General features: G+C 50.6%; 1 protein-coding gene across 3 annotated transcripts in view; it reads right to left on the bottom strand.

The window, feature by feature from the left end:
- The window catches only part of STK32C (serine/threonine kinase 32C), a 91,352-nt gene that overhangs the window by 5,995 nt on the left and 66,720 nt on the right, over window positions 1-18,637 (bottom strand). For 2 of the 3 annotated variants that reach the window (XM_035547889.2, XM_035547891.2), the window contains 8 exons: window positions 9,809-9,960; window positions 6,667-6,840; window positions 6,080-6,117; window positions 3,712-3,801; window positions 3,190-3,293; window positions 2,974-3,090; window positions 1,101-1,226; window positions 817-948 (listed from right to left, as the gene is read on the bottom strand). In XM_035547889.2, the coding sequence (XP_035403782.1) occupies window positions 817-948; window positions 1,101-1,226; window positions 2,974-3,090; window positions 3,190-3,293; window positions 3,712-3,801; window positions 6,080-6,117; window positions 6,667-6,840; window positions 9,809-9,960 (933 nt within the window). The remainder of the gene's footprint in view (window positions 1-816; window positions 949-1,100; window positions 1,227-2,973; window positions 3,091-3,189; window positions 3,294-3,711; window positions 3,802-6,079; window positions 6,118-6,666; window positions 6,841-9,808; window positions 9,961-18,637) is intronic. The other variant, XM_035547890.2, reaches the window with a different exon arrangement.

Below are 18,637 nucleotides of genomic sequence, written 5' to 3'. Positions count from 1 at the left end.
GCTCAGAGAGGAACTGCAGCACCGAAGTGGCGGTGATGGGATAATGCATCCTGCCACCCCCTGCACACCAGCCCTACCTGCAAGCGGCCCTCACAAAGCACTCCTTGCCCCAGGACCTCCTGCCCTGGTGCACAGCGTGATGGTTTTATTCCGAGGACGTGTCGGATCTGTAAAACCCAGATTCTTGTATTTATCTCCCTACTGGCATAAAAGCACCCTAACTCCCACAGTGAACAAGGGAAACAAATGCATCTGATCTCCAGCTGAATTTCCTGGCTGATGAACTCTCTCCAGAAAGCGCTCGTGGCACGCTCCTCCAGACTCACGTGCTGGCCTCTCCGGCACAGGAGCCCAGCAGGGCTGCGGGGGCTTACACAGGCGTACAGCCCATGTGGCGTGAGGAAGAGCCGGGCCAATTATCCAAAAAATGGAACTGACACCCTGGATGTTTCTGTGTGGTCATCATCCAATGCTCGGACAAACCACTACAATCTAACCCCGTCCTCAGCTGTCGGAGACACGGGACAGTGCCCTTCAGAAAGGCTGCGATCATATGGACTTTGGTTTTTTAGTGTTACTCTGGACCAGCATGCCCAGACCTCTCATTTCATTTACCAAGGCACAGATTATTGTGAAAGGGCTTTATCAAACTTATGTAAGAGGAACATTTGGTTGTCATGAAGACTCATCTGGCAAATGTTTTTATCAAAACAAATCTGCACGGGAAGCCACTGCCGCAGTAACTACTGGTGCACACCCCCACAGTTGGTATCTCAGCCTTTTTCCCTGCTGGCTGTTACCGCAGAGATCACTTACGGACTGGGAGCTGTCTTTGCTGTTGTCCCTCGACTTGTTCTTTGCAAGCCTCTTCTTCTTCTTGTGCAGGGGCCTCGACTCCAGGATCATCTCCTCCAGCTCGAAGGTGGGGTCGCAGTGCAGGCGGCCCTTCTGCGAGGCACAGGGACACCGCAGGCGCGGGTTAGCCATGGGGCGGGCTCCCTCCTTCTCAGCAAACACGCTCAGAACTACTGCTGAGCACAGCCGTTCACCTTAGGGTGCAAACTGGCCCCGGCTGGGCGAGGGAAGCTGCTCGTACTCACGTTCGGGACGAAGCCCGGCTCCACGCGTTTCTCGCCGACGTCGCTCCAGACCACGCCTGACAAGTAGGCCGACGTCTGAATGTCGGCGAGGCAGGAGAAGCGGTGCTCGGGGTTCACCGTCAGCAGCTGCCATGACAAAAGCGTTCCCGTGAGGAAGGAGAAACAGAAAGAAGAACCCCCTGCTTCCCAAACACGCTCGAGTAACTCGGCAATGCTGCAAAGTTTCTGTTTTGGGAAATATGCAACACCCTCTATAAAAAAACAAACCCAAAGCTTAGAAAGCTGTTCTACAGAGTGTGAAACCAGGCGGTCACAAGTTCGGTACAGTGAGGACTCGGAGCAGCCCGGGTTTGCCTCCCCACGTGTGCCCACGATGCACGACCCCCCCTGCCGCAGCCAGGCGCTGCCCCCTGCCGCCGCTCCCCCCGGGGCCGGAGTGGACAGACCCTGCCTGCCGCAGCCCTGCTCCCTGGAGAGGTGCTCGGCCTTCCCAGAGGCCCTTCCTCTTGGTTTCAGACTGCACACAGCCTATTTTCACACCTCTTCTGTGTACCAGGGGATACCAATCCGTTTATCACACACACGGACTACTGAGTATATATGAAAAAAAAATAAAGTCAGATAGAAATGGTAGCTGGCTTGCTGCTCCACCAAGGAGCCGATGTGAAGGCAGACCTGAATTTTCAGAGACGCCTGCACGGTACCATGCTGCGTGCTCAACAGCTCTGAGGTACAGCTCTTAGGACTGTCGGTGGTGTCTCTAGCATGGGACTTGGGTAAAGCTTCCGGAAAACTCAGTGCTTTGTCTCCACCACCGAAAGCCTTGGCCGCAGCCTGGCCACGCCACCACCCCGAGGCCCGTCCCGGCGATTTCCCCAGGGCACGCAGAACTCCAGCCCCGGCCTCCAGCCCTCCCAGCTCAGCTCTGGCATCCACAACCTGAGCGCAGTCCTGCTGCCCGGAGAGCCTGGACACGACGTCCCCGCTCGCAGTGACATTCACCCCCACCGCACGGCACTCCCACGGCACGGCCGGGCGGCGGTGCCAGGGGACAGAGCGGGGCGTGGGGACAGGAGCGTCCCGCGGGGCCGGGGCTGCGGGGAGGCCATGGCCAGCGACTGAGCTCTGTGCCGCTTCTAAAAGCTGGCACCTCGTGCAGCCCAGCAGATGGCAATGTGAACTTGCTTGAACACTCCACCCAGCGGTAACTAACTCTGCTTCTCCTTAAAACAAAACCTAATTACGTAAATTGTCCACCCGACATTAACTTATACTGGAGTCCTTATTTGCTGTCAGCACTGGGCATATCTTTTCTACAGCATACTCAGCAGCTGCCTTCTGAGCTCTCAAGCAAGCAGCCTCCACACCAAATCAAAAACTTTCTAGCTGCAGCAATAAAATCCAAGCAGCTGTCCGTTTCACAGATACACAGAAACCCTCTCGGACAGGTCTCACCACTAACTGCCCCTGAGCCAGACTCTTCAGCTGTGCAGAGCTGAAGAGGAAGCAGCTGACGCAGCAGGCTCAGCACAGACTTACTCTTACTCCATCTTACTCTGCTGTCCCAGCCACGACCGCCACCTTTCCAAGTCAGAAGACCATATATATGCTTGGATGCTGAAAGAACGCAATCCTCGCCTAGGTAAGAACTGGACTGTTACAACAAAATCAGCCTCTTTTCTTCACTTGCTGTGAAGCAATGCGTCTTATTACAGAGGTAAGTGAAAGAACAAAACACAAGATGAATCTGTGCTTAAGCCTGAGCAAAGTCATAAAAAAAATTAGTCCCATTTCAATTTTACATTAACACACTGGAAGATTTCCAGTTAGTCCTGTCGTGTACAGTTCAAAGCACACCCACAAGGCACCTTACCTTCCTTAACAGAGCAACCATTTCCTTTGACCACGTGGATGAGTACTGAACGCTGACAGTACTGAACAGCTGGACCAAGGACTCCACTGGGTTGTTGGAGTGGATGTCATACGGTCTCTGGGGAAAACACAGAAAGGTGAGAAGAAAGTCACTTTTCTCTCTGCGGCTCACTAAGGAAGCGTGTTCTTAGAGCTCAGGCAGTCCAGAGCACCCTACCCAGCCCCGAAGGAGTTCGTAAGCCATAATTCCCAACGACCACCAATCCACTTCGAAGGAGTAACCCGTCCCGCCGTTCAGGAAGGAATGGAAAATCTCTGGAGCTGAACGGGAAGAGCACAACCACAACAGTTTATTCACTGCCTTCAGTCAGCTTCTGTTTCCATCACCTACTTCATGCAAGTCCGTAGGTAAACACAGTGATCGTTTTCACGCGTGAAGGCCACCAGGGGGGCTTTCAGGACAAGCCAGGCGGCAGCACGCCCGGCCACGCAGGGCGCTGGGAGCCCCGCTCCCTCCAAGCAAGGAGCAAGGCCAGCGGCGGGGCAGGAGAGCGGGGCAGGAGAGCGGGGCAGGCTGGCACGGCAGCACCGGCAGGGCTCTGCTGAACGACTTGGGTGCATGCATTAATGGGCTAAATTAACTCCGTGCCTTTGTGACAGGCAGGAGTTATGAGACGGCATGCAGCGAGCATTCTCTCAAGGTAAAATACAGATGTAATGAACAGCTATTATTTCTTACCCATGTATGGCTTTGTTCCAGCTAACGCAGTTGCTCTTTCACCATCCCTAATTATTGTTGCAATATTAAAATCTGTTAAATGTGCATGACCTTAAATAAAGACACAGTTTAAGAAGGAATTACTCTCAGCACAGAACAATCACAATGCAGAGTACAATTTTTTCAGAGAGCATAGCACAGGGACAGCCAGGTTGCTGTACAGATCCCACCAAATGGCCACAACAGATCCCGGAGCTTTCTCAGGATCCTGTGCTTGCCAGACAATTAAATGGTAGCTAGATTTGCTTCTTGGTTTTGAATTGCACATGGAGCTTCACATTTTGAATAGAAGCCATTTACAATATCCAGCTTATTCCACCCTACCTGGCTACTCTGCTTCTTTGTTCACGTTACCCCCACCGTGAGCCAGTGACTGCTCAGATCCCCGTGGTACAAACCAGCCAGCTCTCAGAGCTCTGCTACGTCACACGGGCATCCAGAAAATCCCCAGGCTTCCTTCAGGACTACAACGCCCGTTCCCCTCTCTGCAAACATTGCTGGCACTGGGCACTGCTACGACCAACGAAAATTCAAGGCTGAACATGAAAAAGGATTTTTGTTTGTTTGTTGGTTTGTTTACAGGATTCTGAGTTTCAAACCTGGGATGACAAGTCCAGTTTTAAATGCTAAATGCTTTACCTTTGGAAAACTCAGGTTCAGCTTGTGGTCAGCATGAACAAACACGAGGAATGTGACAGCACTGAGCCAAGGTGCAGCACAAAACCAGGGGAATGCATAAAGTAGCAAGAAAAGCACTGTAACAGTTTAAGCTTACAGAGCTTAAACATTACTGGTTAAGCCTACCTCAGGAACTAGTGAGCTCCAGCACTTGGTCACATTGATATATCCATCTATAGTCAGTAACGAAGACAGTAGAAAAACACTATACTAAAACAATGCCTCAGTCATGTTGATTAAAAATAACCTGTAACTATTTTTTGATGAAAGCCACTGAACCACGACTACCACCAAAGTCCTAAAGCTAAGACAGGACAACACTCTGCAACCCAGAGCAAATCCGGGCATGTCACTCTAAGCAAACTTGTAACACTTTGCAAACCCTAAGATTGTACAAAGAATTCATTACAATATTTCAGACAGCGCTGCAGTGCTTTCTCTCTTTCTACATTCTCCATCATCAGGACTGGGAGTTAAAATCTGGAGAAAAAAATAGTCTGAATGATTTTAACAGGCTGGAAAACACCTCTCTTCTTAGATCTGCTGCCAGCCAGCCGGGGCAGATCGGGTAAGCACTGGGGTATTTACCGGCACAGATCAGGCATCTGCAAGGCTTTAAGAAGTCTTGCCACGAACTGAGTATCTCTGCAATACTGCTGTACAAAGTGCTGCATACCTCACGCACAGACTCAACAGGAGCAGGGATAATGAGCGCAAGCCGAAGCAGCAGAGGCTTAGGTATGACATCAGAAGAGGTGTTCAGAAACACAACAATTCAGCGCAGCTGAGCCCCTGGGCAGGCTGCTTGGGGAAGCTGGGGTCTCCAGGACTGGGGCAGAAGCCCCAGGCCCGGGGAAGAAGAAAAACACACCCACGTGCCTTTCTTGAGGCTTTCTGCTATCTACCAGGCAGCTGTGAAAATGGTCTGTAAATCACAAACAACTTTGTGCTGTCAGTTCTTCCTTGTATCTCTGTTTTCTCAATATGCTTGGGCTTTATACCCTGCCCTGTCTAATAAACTTCCATGCAAGTGTAAGCTTTGGTTTTGACAAGCCTTTATGCTAAAACTCAGGTGCTTTGGAGCCTTCTGCCCTGAGAGATTGTGTCTTCATTTTGTAAGGTTTACTGCTGGAAAAGAGGTGAATATATGGGAGCTGTCCAATTAGACCACTGAGAGCCTACAAATTGCTTAATAATAATAGTATCAATAGATGGTCTCATGAAGGTTTCCAAGCTTGCTCCTGGCTCAGCCCAGATCTCTCTCTACAGGAAGACATCAAAACTCTTTTTTCCTGCCTAGTAAAAGTATATGTGCAGATCACTCACTTTAGAACTCAAAAAAGACAGTTCTTGTGCTCTGTGCCCCTTCACAATGCATTTCTTGCATGGATAACCTGTGCAATGTAAGAGGCACTCGCTTGGTGCTGGCGAGAAGGGAGGCAGAGGCAGGGGGTCAGTGAGAAGTGCTCCTCACGATGGAGCTTTCCTCGCATGGCACTGCACATGTATGTCCAACCAAGCACCAATCAAATATAAGAAGTGGTGCCTTTTCCACAGTTTTTGCAAATAAAAAGATGCACGGTATTCAAGAATGTAAAGAATCGGTCCCTTGAATGAAGGAGGTGGACAAAGCGAGACAGAGAGATCCTACCTTGCTCATCCAGGAGAATGTTGTCTGGTTTTACATCTCTGGAAAAAGAAGCAAGGTTACAGCAAGATGAAATCTCAGTCAGATGAGGGATGCAATTCTACAACAACAAAAACTGCGACTTTTTTATCTACCAAAAATTAGAAAGATATAACCCCAAAATATCCTAATAAGGAACAAGTCCTTTTAAGATGGAAAAAAATACGTTTCCCCGGGGAAAACAAACAAACAAACAAAAGTGGGACCACCTGACTTATTCAGGCAGCACCTCCATGAAATTAATACTACAAGACTATGCCTGTGAAGCCCTCGATTACAGCTCTTTTGGCTGCCCCATGGAGGAGCGAGGAGCGGGCAGGGCCAGCAGCCCCCCGCCGCCCTGCTCGCAGCACCAGGGGCCTCCCGGCAGCACAGCCTCGCCGGGACAGGCAGCCCACCCAAATCCCAGCACGGGCACCTCTGGTGCCCGGCCAGCTCCCACCAGCCGCAGGGCCACCGTGGGCTCTCACACCACAGGGCACCTCGTGTCCCTGTGCTCGCGTATGGAAATGCCCTCATTTCCTGCAGCACGGGGTAGCAGAGGGTGTTACCTGTGAATAATATGCTGACTGCGTAGGTAGTCTAGAGCCAGAGCCATCTCACAGATGTACAGTCTGACTGTTTCTTCTGTAAACTGCACGTTTTGCTGCAGATGATAGCGTAGGTCACCCCCAAGGAGCAAGTCCACCACCATGAACATGTCCTCCTCGTCCTGGAAGGAGTACCTGCGGGGAGCAGGGTGGTGAGCGAGCAGGCTGGCTCCTGCGGCACCTCACAGGAGTCACAAAATGAAGTTGTTTTTTTTTCCTCTCTTAATTATACAGCACCTGTGAAAAACTGCAAACATCCCCGCAACGAGCATATGTTGGCCTCGGTGTTTACACTTTTTTAATTAAGCGAGCACAATTCAAGATGCTGCCTTGCTTTTTAGCCTTTTGCTGTGCTAGGCAGCGCCTCCCATGACAGGAGAACCATCCCCATCAGGCCCTCCCCGCTCAACCAGCGCGCTGCCATCGCGCACAGCAGGCCGCACACTGCTACAGATCCCGTAACTCCCTGGGGCGAGGCTTAGGACACTTCAGAAAACTGCAAAGCAAACTGAGGTGTCTAAGCTCCCACCTCAGCACCCTGCTTTGCCGGGGTGCCTCGTGCCCGGGCAGCGCCTGGCCGAGGCTGGCCCTGCTCCCCTCACATCCCGGCAGGCCTGGCGCCAAGCGTGCCCCCCCTGCGCGCCGCCCCCCTCCTGCCAGCAGGCCGCCTCGATTTGCAGTTGGGGAAAACATGATAGAACTGTACCGAAAATATCCCCGCGTATCCTGAAAGTGAATTAGAAAACGCAAGTGCTAATTTAACTACAAAAAAAAAAACACAGAAAAAAAGACCTATATTTACGGTAGAGTAAAACGCCTCTCTCTATTTGCAGTGGATCCCGAAGGAGACTGACAGCAGTGAGGATACACTACAAAATAACGTTCAATTGTTATATTTGGCAACACCATTTCTATGGAGGGAGTCTGTGGGGTTGTATAATACTTGTGAATCACACACTTCTCATCCTGAATGTATGCTCATTCTAAATGTATGAGCTGAGAGGGGGAAGTCTGCAATGAGCAGATTTCCTCAAGAACTTCATTACCTGTTGGGAAAAAAATATGTTTGCAACTGTTAAAACACTGAAAACATAAATACTAACTTCTTTGGCTACTGTGGAGTAACAGACCAGAGAAAGCAGGTGAAGCTTTAACACCTCTGCACAGGGCTAGCGGCCCCAGCCTGCCAACACGCTCCGAGGGCACCACAAGCCTCGCGGTCTGAAGGAAAACAACGCGTGCTGCAGATGCATTTTGTGCTTAACACCTCGTTTTCACTTACCCATGATTTTCCAGGTAAGCATGGCCTCTCTTTTATATTTGCAATTTGCTCCTCTTAGCAGTAGAGAAGTTGCAGCTCCAGGAATTTGTAGGTAATCTCAAAAACTGCTGGGCTGGAAATACTGCCTGAAAGACTCGATTATGCTCCCTAAGCAACAAGCGCAGAGGCCTGATTTTACAAAGAGCCATGCTACCATCTGAAAGAGTGTATCACAAACCAGGCAACGGATGTGCAAAGCAGTGAGGAAATCACTCCTAGGCAAAACGTTAAGTTACCCTGGTCACACGCACAACAGAGACAGGAGAGCGTGCTCCTCTCTCCCTCTCGGTCTGTCATCCTCCTCCCAAAGGGGTGCGAACGTTTTCCACCAGCTCCCAGAAATGCCATTCTTCCTGCAGGCTAGGTGTACAGGCTGTGAACTCCGTATTTCTGTAGCCCGCAGCGTGTCCCGTGTCTGCCCTTCCCCTGGCTCCCCCCAGCAGCGTCCAGGCCTGCTCGCACAGGACCAGGCGGGGGCTGCGACGGGCTCCTGCCCCCCGCCAGGCGCCAGCCCCTCAGGCGGCAGGGAGGCCGCGAGGCTGGCTGCTAAATACTCATTCAAAATTAACCGGCCATCTTAGGATATGATGCCTCATTTTCTAATACTTGTAAATGAGTTTATGTTGTGCAAAACTTGATAACGATTTTTCTGCGCTCCAGAGAAACGTATTTTATTTGGCCAGTGAACCTGTTGCAAAGCACTTCTTTGCCATGAGTTGTTCTCCAGCAGACAGCCATGCACGTGGTGGTTTGAAGAGATCATGTAACTTTTTTGCAGAAACAGATCACTAAAAATAGTTACATTTCAAATTGCTCACTACTAATTAGATTAGATTAGATTATGTTAGATTAGATTACATCAAATTAGATTACATCAAATTAGATTACATTAGATTACATTAGTGCATGTGCACTGGCAAAAAGCATACTCATTACCTGGCACTGTTTTAGGGTCTAATTTAAAAATAACTACCCTTGAATCAGGCTGACATTTAACAACTAGTTCAACTAGTTTTAGTCTGTAATGCTTTTGAAAAACATTTTGTCTAGATAGTTACTGTAAAAAGTGATAGGCAGTACAACTCCTTGGCTTCCCTACAACCACAGTAATCCTCCTGCCCCACAAACATCACTAGTTTACAGAGCAGCCTTGGTGATGACTGCACAGATACAAACACAGGCAGGGCAGCTTTAAGCTACCCTCTAAAGTCTCTTGACTTATCTCAGTAAAACTGTACTGAACACACTGGTTATGGCTAAGAGCAGTTCTGCTTATTTAAACTATTAGCACATCTCTGTGAGACAGAGTCCTTTACTGGGACCAAACATTCACTGTGTAAAACACAACTTTGTATATTTTCATATTAATAAAAGTAATAAATAAACATCTCTAAAAATGCTAGTTTCTTTGAATTTTCAAGTTGCTTTTTGGAGAAAAAAAAAAAGCCTCCCCAGAGAATACAATTCATCACAAACTGACTGTAAAAGTATTCAGCATCTCCAAGCACAAAGGGATGGACTATTTCTTCAATGGCAGTCATTAAAGAGAGCGTCTTACTGTGCCAAGACACCTTAGTCACACAGCACACAACATACTGTGGTATTTTAGTTAAACTGGTGAGTGGCCCCTCAGCAGGTACTTCATAGTACTATTTGCAAGAGGGCTCACTAAGGAAAAAACAACACAAAGGTTTTTGATGGCAAAAGATAGGCTGTCTTAAAATGTTTGAGGACATGACATGCTGGCATGCCACCAGGAGGCAGAGGGAAGGAGATGCTCACCAGAGGTTCACCAGGAACACGTGCTCAATCTCCTGCAGGATTTCCAGCTCCCTGAACACGTTGCGAACCTCGTCCCTTTCGATGCACTGCTGCTTGTTCATGTACTTCATGGCATACATCTTCTCAGTATCTCTCTTCTGCACAATGCACACCTAAAATACAGCAAAAGTGGGGGAAAAGATATAAGGTTTAGCAAAATGTTCTGTATCCTCACTTGCTGCTTTACCTAGCTGAGTAAACCAATTTCAGAGCCGTCTTCTGAGTGACGACAGAGCTCCCGACAAACCCAGCGCTGGCCTGCAGCTGACAGGAGGGCTGGGAGAAGCGCACGGAGCGGGCGGCTCTGCACACACCAACACCAGCTGCAGCCACAGCCCCATCAGTGCTTTGTAACCACAACTTGTGTTGGGAACAAACCGAACCGACGCCGCACACCCGAGCATCCCCACCACGAGTTTGGTTTCCTGCTGCTGGCCCGTCTGGCCAGCCTCCCGTGTGGCTACCAGGCCCTCGCCACTCAGTGCTGCCAGCCCGGTCCCCGCGCTGTGACGTGGCATCCGTGCCCCTGGGGATGGCACCGGGCACTGCTACGGGACAGCCTCCCAGCGGGGAGCCCTCCCTGCGAGCCCCGGGCTCAGGGCCTGACTCCAGGTCGGCTGCGGGGAGTCGCTGGGGGCCCTCCCAGGGCTGACTCGATGCTGCTCACGTCCACCGGGCACGAATTTCCAGCACATTGGCTTCAGTCTACTTCACATATAGCTGTGCCCTGAAAGGCCAAAATAATCCCGTCTGTTTTAGCTGAAAGCGATTGAAATGTAAATGTGTTAAAAATGACAAAAACAAGAGCAAGCCCCGTGCCCTCAGCAACGCTGCGCGGCCCTGCGGGAGCGAGGTGCTGGGCAGGGCGCAGGCTGCGCGCGGTTTTTTGCCTCTGCAGGCACCCCCGCAGCCCTGCGTCCCACCAGAGCCCGGGGGGAAGGCTCTCCAGGGAGCGCAGGGCCGGGGGCTCAGCCAGATTCCCCCGATGATATTTCCTTTGGTGCTGCTCCCCGAGACTCCTCTGACTCCTGACGACGCTCTAATTAGCAAGGTAACTATTTTTAAATGAATTAATGAACATTATACATGTGGTACAATTACGTCTGTCCTCTTTTAATTATCAGACGAGATGCTTATGATTACAACGTGCTGCATGTATTTTCTTCGGAAAAAATAAAATAAAATAAAATCTGGCAGTTTGCTCCTACAGCCTTCGTCTGGAACACCATGGCAAGGCCGACCCAAAGGTGACTTCTCCCTGCCCGTCCGAGCCGTGGCATCTGCGCCGCGCGGGGCACGGACAGGCTGGGGCTTCTCTGGCTGACAGCAAACATCACGCAGGGCCCTAAGCCTCTGAACTCCGCTGCACTTCTAAAAAGCTCCCATTAATAACAATTTGCAAGTGCTAATGGCACATAATATAATATCATCAAGGACACGTTACAGCAAGAAGGTGACAAAATAATGGGTGGTTATCATTAGCCTGATAAAAACATCCCAATTAGCGATACACACTTAAATTACGGGGATTATTTTGCAGTTGTCACTGCGATTACTGTACGAACAGAGAATTACGGATTTTAATAACTACGTGCACACCTCAGACCCCGTGCTAAAGGCTGGCTTCCCAGCTGCCATCTCCCAAGTGACTTGAGCTGCACAAACCAGGTCTGGGCCCGGGGCCGCCAGGGCCCCCCTCCTTGGGGACAGAGCGTGGCCGCACGCCCGGTCCCGCGGCAAGCAGGGCAAGCAGGCCTCGGCACCGGGGCGAGGGGCCCGTGGCCACAGCTGCGGGGAGGGCAGCCCCGGCCACTCTCCGCCAGGCCCAGCAGAACGAGCGAGGGCTCCTGGAGCCCCGTCCCTGCCACCGGCGCTGCCCAGGGGTGCCAAAGCTGCTCGCCTGTGGCTTCTGCTGGGAGTGGTGATAAAAAAACATCGGCTGAAACCCTGCTTACTGCAGGTTAAATGGCAATGAACTACCTAGCGCAGGGCAAAGCACCCGCAGGATCTGACTTAAAGCAGACTAAGCTGGCTGTATGCTTAATAAGCCAAGCAAAAGTAACTCTATTTTTTAATTTCTTTGAACTGAAAGACCTAACAACATGTCTTTAAAACATGGATGCTGCTTTTCTAAACACAAGCCTTTCACTAACAGCATTCCAGACACTGAACAACATCCTCTTCTGATTTCAGTCTGTGTCACATTAAGGCTAGAAGCACATTCATTTCTAAATCTTTCTTTTGTTTGTTTAGATTTTGACTTTCAGTATTTTCACATGTATTGCTTTTCACATTTCTGTCATTTGCTTTTTGTTTCTCTGCAGGGAAAAGGGACACCCAGTAGAATAAATGAGAAAGTGATGGAAGATTCCTGTACTCTGCAATCATCGTAAGTAGTTTTCTGAAATGGAACGGCATCACCTAAATACAAAGCAATTCCAGTTTCAAGGGCTCTAGAAACTTTTATTCTCTATTTCCTGGAAAAAAAAACAAAACACCTGAGAGTCAATAGGAACGTTCTGCTTATCGTCAAGCCTCACAGAGTGCCGGCTGGGGGCAGCCCCATGGGAGCAGAGGGAGGTGCTGGTGCCAGAGTGGTGCTTGCGAGGCCCCACGGCACAAGGCAAAGGGCGCCAGGACAAGTCTTCAGTGCCCCAGGCGCTCCTCCAGGGCTCAGGCATGCTGTTTGCACTGCTGTCACCCCTACAGCCATTAATGGTTAAGGACAACGTTAATGCAGTTCTTGGCAGGGCCTAGCACTAGTCTACAATGTAAGGAGCGCTGTTGGTCCTGCCCTCGCCTGGCACGGACGTTTAGGTCCTCCGTGGCAGCAGGAATCCTTCCTAAAATGTCTGCGATTACAGAAATATGTGCCATGCACAGACACGTAAGTGCCCAACACGCACCTCCGTCTGCTTCTCTGCTCGTGCATCTGCTCCCGTGGAAGCAAGAAACATCTACTTGGTAACAAGTCTAAGTGGTTTTTTATATTAATCTCGATCCATTTTTCAAGTAGATCTACAAAGCGAAGCAACACAAGAAAGCAAAAGAAGAGACTACTTTGTCCTCATCCTGCATAACGTGGTCGCTCGCTGCACAAAGGAAAATTTCGATGCTTAAATGCAGCCATTAGAAGAAATTGTATGTAATGCTGCCAGATTTGCAATGCAGAAGGCAGGCATCAGCTGGTAGTATATTGCTCAAGACATGGCACATAAAAGATTTAATAGAGTCCCAGATACCCTGAGCATTCAGCTGCTGCCAAATGGTTTGTATACAGCTGCTTTTGCTTTTATTGCATTAAAGGCACAAAGGGTTTGGAACTTGCATTTACTATTCAGGACATGAGATGTGCATTTAACATCTCCCATTTCGATCTCACTTTATGGGGCCCCAGACAATGACAACGCCTGTATTGTCATCATAGCTGGCGGCTTGTTTTCATCCGAATCTGGGGCAATCTTGGTCTTTGCTCAACAGCCCGATCTATTGCATTAATTTAGAGGAGACTAACAAGGATCACTGACCTAGATGATGCCCCCCAAAAAGAGTAATGGGAGGGGAAAATGGACTACTGGCTTTGTAATACCCATCTTCTTTATGTAGGTGTTACTGTTAAAGCACACAGCACACGAGTGTGTCTGCACGTGCAGATATGTGTAAAGGCACCAGAGTCCTTTGGGTCTTCTCAAAACAAGCCCAACTTGTCCAAGCTTGGGCAGAGCCACAAGCACAACCCAACATGTTTTAAACAGTTTCCCGGCACGTTCCCAAACTCCTTTATGCAACCTGCACCAGCCAAGGAGGACGCACTGCACATGCACCGAGCACCTCACAAACACCTTTTACAAGACAGACGTGTTCAAAAGAAACCTCGAACACGCAGAGGGACTGAGGCTGTGGCAGGACCCGGCACCCACTGCAGGGCTGACCGCCGGCAGCTCTGCTGGCTCGGCTGCTGACACCTCCTCCACAGCCACGGCACGGCACTCACGTGTGCCGCGCATTTGACGCATTCTGCAGGACCGTCTGTGCGGGTCCCCACGCGGCGTGCAGGTGAACTGCTCCTTCACAACACTTCATGTTGACAGAGCTGCCCTTGTACCTCGTGCCGACAGTGTGTTCTCAGCAGCCAGAGCACTGAAGGATCTAGCCTTAGCCCGCCTGACCCCCGTTTCCCACCCAGGAGCCTTCCATCGCTGCCTTGCTGCCTCCCCGGCAGGCAGACGTGGCTGCGCCGCTCCCGGCCGCTGCTGTCAGGTGCCAGCACCCGGCCGGTTTCCCCGGCCTCGACACTGAGCTGTCCCTGCGGCCTCCTGCTGCCAGGACACCTCACCCTCTGCTGAGCTGACAGCAAATCCGTCCGTTTAAAAATTTAAAAGAAATGAGACACCCTTCTGCAGAGTGGGGTCATGGCGGGAGCGCTGGCTCGAGCCCCAGGGGCCACTGAGGCTGGTGGGCGGACGGACAGACGACGGACAGACGGACAGACGACGGACAGATGGACGGACGCGGGCTGTGCGGATGCACAAAGGGCAGGGGAGGCAGCGCGGGCGGAGGAGGCGGCGGGCAGGCGGCGGGAGGCACGAGGCCGGTCATCCGCTGCTCCGATCCACTGCTGCTGGAGCCAGCCGGGGGGTGCCCGTCTGTGCCGGCTGCTAACTGGCTCAGGGAAAACATTCCGAACTGCAAATATCCGACCACCAATTAAGGTTTTGAAACCAAAAAAAACACCAAAAATCAATACTGGGTGTATCTGAGGAACCTACGTGCCAACCAGCTCACACCATCTGAGGCACGACTGCTCCTGGCCCGGGGATGAGCCCCGCGGTTTCCGGAGGAAGCATACACGTCATTTACACTCGCACAGACATCTTAGGGCAAAGCCTGGGGACAAACCTTACTCTGTAGAATCACAGCACTCTTTGTCACTCAGTGGATTAAGCAGCAACAGCAGAAACAAAGTCCACAAACTGCCAGGAATCATCTGACTTCTTATTCCTCTGCATCACTCATTGAGCTACTGCTTTTAAGAGTTACTTCTATTTTCCACCCAACCATGCTGTAAATTGGAGTTGGATTAGAGAGCAGAGATTTGGTTGTCGTTTTTTTTGTTGTTGTTGTCCAGGGGACAGCAAGACATTTTTTCACTGGAAATTTTTTTGCTATTGTTCTTGTTATTTTAGGATATTTTCCCTGATCCTCTGGATTTTTGCTGCTCTGTACATTTTTCAGTCCAACTTACTTGCTATCTTTTAGGCAGGCAGGCTTTGCCTTTTCTCCTTTAGAAATTCAATAACTTTTTTCCTGCTGATTCTGAATGAATCCAATGGGCTGAAATCCCCACTCAGATGAAAGGTCATCTAATCATTTAATAGCATGTCCTGACTTATCTCAAGCTAATTGTAATGGAACAGCACAATTTGTCTGTGGGCTCAAACAAAAGCAAGTACTTTGCATTCTGGGCAGTATCTGCGAAGCTGATAAATACTTGAGATTGCTTGATCTCAGCTACCCAAAGATTATTTTTCCTTCTACTGAGGCAAACGTCGTCTTAAATTAAGGCACTCACGATCCCATCCTCTGCAGGACATTACTGTCACATCTGATGCTAATGCACACAGATGGGTTCAAGAAATCTTCCTCTTGCTTTGGGAATGTGAGCAGTAGATTTTCCAGAACCTCTTAATGGCTTCTGCCTTTGAAAGACCAGAAAATGCACTATAATCCTTACACACACAGAAATGTTATTGACTCCGGCTGATAGCCATCAAGAAGCTTCAGCGTACAAACCTGGATTTCGCTTATTTTGTTTTTAGAGCAGAGTCAATGCTTTGCATTAGCGAGTACTACACACTAACATCAAACACCTTAATCCTACATGAAAGTGAACCACAGGAGAACACTGCTCCAGCTTGTAGAGGAGCTTATTCGGAGTGGTTACACCTGATCCAAACGTATTGACTTACACTCCCGTTCCTGCTGACTTCCCTTGGGTATTTGTGCCTGGGCTCCTGGACATGCAAAGTGTACGAAACTCCCACCAGATATTCAGATGGTTAAAAAAAAACCCTCGTATTTCCCATCGTGCAGAGATGACAAGCGCTGCAGCTACAAGCGGCCATTCCGGAACCGGCTGTTTATTGCAGCTGACGCATCGATGCCACCCGCAGGGCTCAGCTGACCCCAGCAGCACCCCCTAGTCATTAATCACCCAGAGCAGCAGATTTCAGCTCTCAAACATGAGCCAACTCCAATGAAGTCATTAGAAATCGACATGAGCAAAAGCACCGCCAGAACTTGCCCTAAACTTTTACCCAACAAAGAAAATACCAGTTGCCTCTGGCATCGAACACCTTCTGCATCAATAGCTCAGGCACCAGGCGCCGCCTCCACGCGAGCACGACCGTGCCCCAGACAGGACGTACCTTGCAGGAAGAGCCCAGACTGCAGCCCTTCCCTTCAGGTTGGGCATGGAGCAGCAGCCATCAGGCCTGCTTGGCAGTGATGTGCCCGCTCTGCTCCTCTGCCCCCCGGAGACGCTGCCTTAGCAAGGTGCAGCACCTCCCCAGAAAGGTTCGCTGCCGCTCCCTTTCCCATCCCTCGGGGCTGCGGATGCCCTCGCGCCCTGACTGCAGGCAGTGACATCTGCCAATTATATTTTTATATATTTTTATATATTATATTTTGCCCATTACATATATATGAAAAAAAGAAAGTTGATTTTCGGCTATCAGGAAAGTAACAAAAAGGGATCAAGTTATTCTGAAGAGGAACCAAAGACATTTGACGTGGCCACAGTATCACAGCTGCACAGTAGGCAGCATCAGCTACCCTGTTATTTAAAACCAATCTTCATATCCATTTTGTATTATGATTGCACTGATGGTAATTGAAATACAGTCTTTGCCTGGTAATTAACACCTGTGTAACACTGGTAATTAAAAAGATAATATTAATTTGTTCTACAGTTCTAATAAACATTAAGGATAAAACCATACGATCAAATTTTGTTTTAGCCATAGCCAAGATAACGAAGCTTAAAGCTGTCTCCTAGGTGTACTTGCAGTGATATAATTAAAATGTCAAGGATCCATTAGGCACACGAACCACGGTGAGCAGCTGGATGGAGCTCTGCTGGAAGCACCTACCCGCTTAACAGGCAGGTCCTGACTTCTGTGTCCGGCCGGGAAGGACCCCAGGGCTCGGGTCACCCCTGCGGCACTGCACAAGCCCGAGCCCCGGTGCCGTGGACATGCAGGGGCGGACACCCAGCTGGGCGGTGACTCTGGCCCCACGTCCCCTGGCTCAGGCTGTGGCCGCTGCTCACCCCTTGCTATCGTCCAGCTACCGGCTCCCAGCAGGGGGCACGCTGAGGGACGCGACACTCCGTCCATAAATGCTGGGGTCCACCCGCAGGTCCGCCTCCCGAGTCAGAGAATCACAGAACCATCTAGCCTGGAAAAAACCTCCAAGATCATCAAGTCCAACCATGCGCCTGACCTGCCGAGCCCACCGCGGAACCATGTCCCCTAGTGCCACAGGTCCTCCCCATCCAGCCGGGGTATAGTCTGCCAAGAGCCTCCACTGTCTGGGAGAGGTCTGCACAAAAACCATCTTCAGCCTTCCCTCAAGGGCACTCCCTGGGTCTTTCTGGCTGTTTTGATCCCATAATTACAGTGCTGGATCCCAGGCACTGCGTTACCAGCCATGGAAAACCAGCTCCTACAAAGCAAAAGAAGCACTGGGCTACAGGTTGCATCAGGTGTGAAACACCGACAGCACCTGACAAATATCAACTCAAATTTACCAAATCAGATTTAGCCGATCTAAAGTGTTCCCGAAAAGGCCCCATTTGTGTTGGCTCTGACGAAAGCAGCCATCTGGCAGCTGGGTCCTGAGCAGGAGCTGTCCCCTCCCAGCGCCCCGACACGAGCGCAGGAGGCGGGAAGGGCAGAAGCGCTCGGGCACAGCCCGGAGAGCAGCCATGGGGAGCACGAAGCCGAGCAGGCTGGGCAGGAGGGGTTGGGAACAAAAGGGGAACTGAGGGTTACCTGACACACACAACAGTAACACCGACGGATCCCAGAGGACAGGACGTGGGCTGCGGAGTGCAGGAACCTGCAGCAGGAGCAGGCCCCGATGAGGTGCCCAGCACCGCCAGGACGCTGACCCCTCCAAGGCCTCTGAGCCCCACGGCTGCTGGCAAGGAGCTGACCCAGGAGCTGGCACAACGACTCGCAGAGGCTGGGGACACTGGTGTGGGTGCTGCAGGAGCCCTACCCCACTCTCAGAGGGGACCCATTGCTGTAATACTGTCTGATCCTGAGTAAAAACATACTTTAAAACAATCAAAAGCCTTCATTGCTTTGATTATGCAGCTTATTTAACCAGAACTTTGTTCTGGGAACAGTTTTGACAATAGTGTCTCTGGCAGTGTTTTCCCCAACTATTATCTCCAGCACACAAAGACCCGTTTAAAGAATGGGACATCTGCAGCCCTGATCCCGGTGGCAATCTGCACAGCAATCTCCTGTACTATGCGACGCTGACAAATGAGGCACAGTGACACACGCTTGCACGGCTGCTGGCCGTGACGACAGCGCTTCTCAGCCCTTCCTCGTCTCCTCCACCCCTCGGCCATGCCTCTGAACGGGATCAGGCCAAGGTCACTGCTCAGGGCCGGGCCTGCACGGCACAGCAGTGCTGCATTTGGACGCTCACCTGTGCAGTTCTGCTCCTCAAAACAACGTACACCTCCAGGTGTAATGCTGAAATCGCTGCTCCTAC

The sequence above is a fragment of the Cygnus atratus genome, chromosome 7, assembly GCF_013377495.2.
Source record: "Cygnus atratus isolate AKBS03 ecotype Queensland, Australia chromosome 7, CAtr_DNAZoo_HiC_assembly, whole genome shotgun sequence".
NCBI classification, from domain to species: Eukaryota; Metazoa; Chordata; class Aves; order Anseriformes; family Anatidae; genus Cygnus; species Cygnus atratus.
The sequence above is the reverse complement of the archived record's forward strand: the minus strand, read 5'-3'. Positions and strand labels throughout refer to the sequence as shown.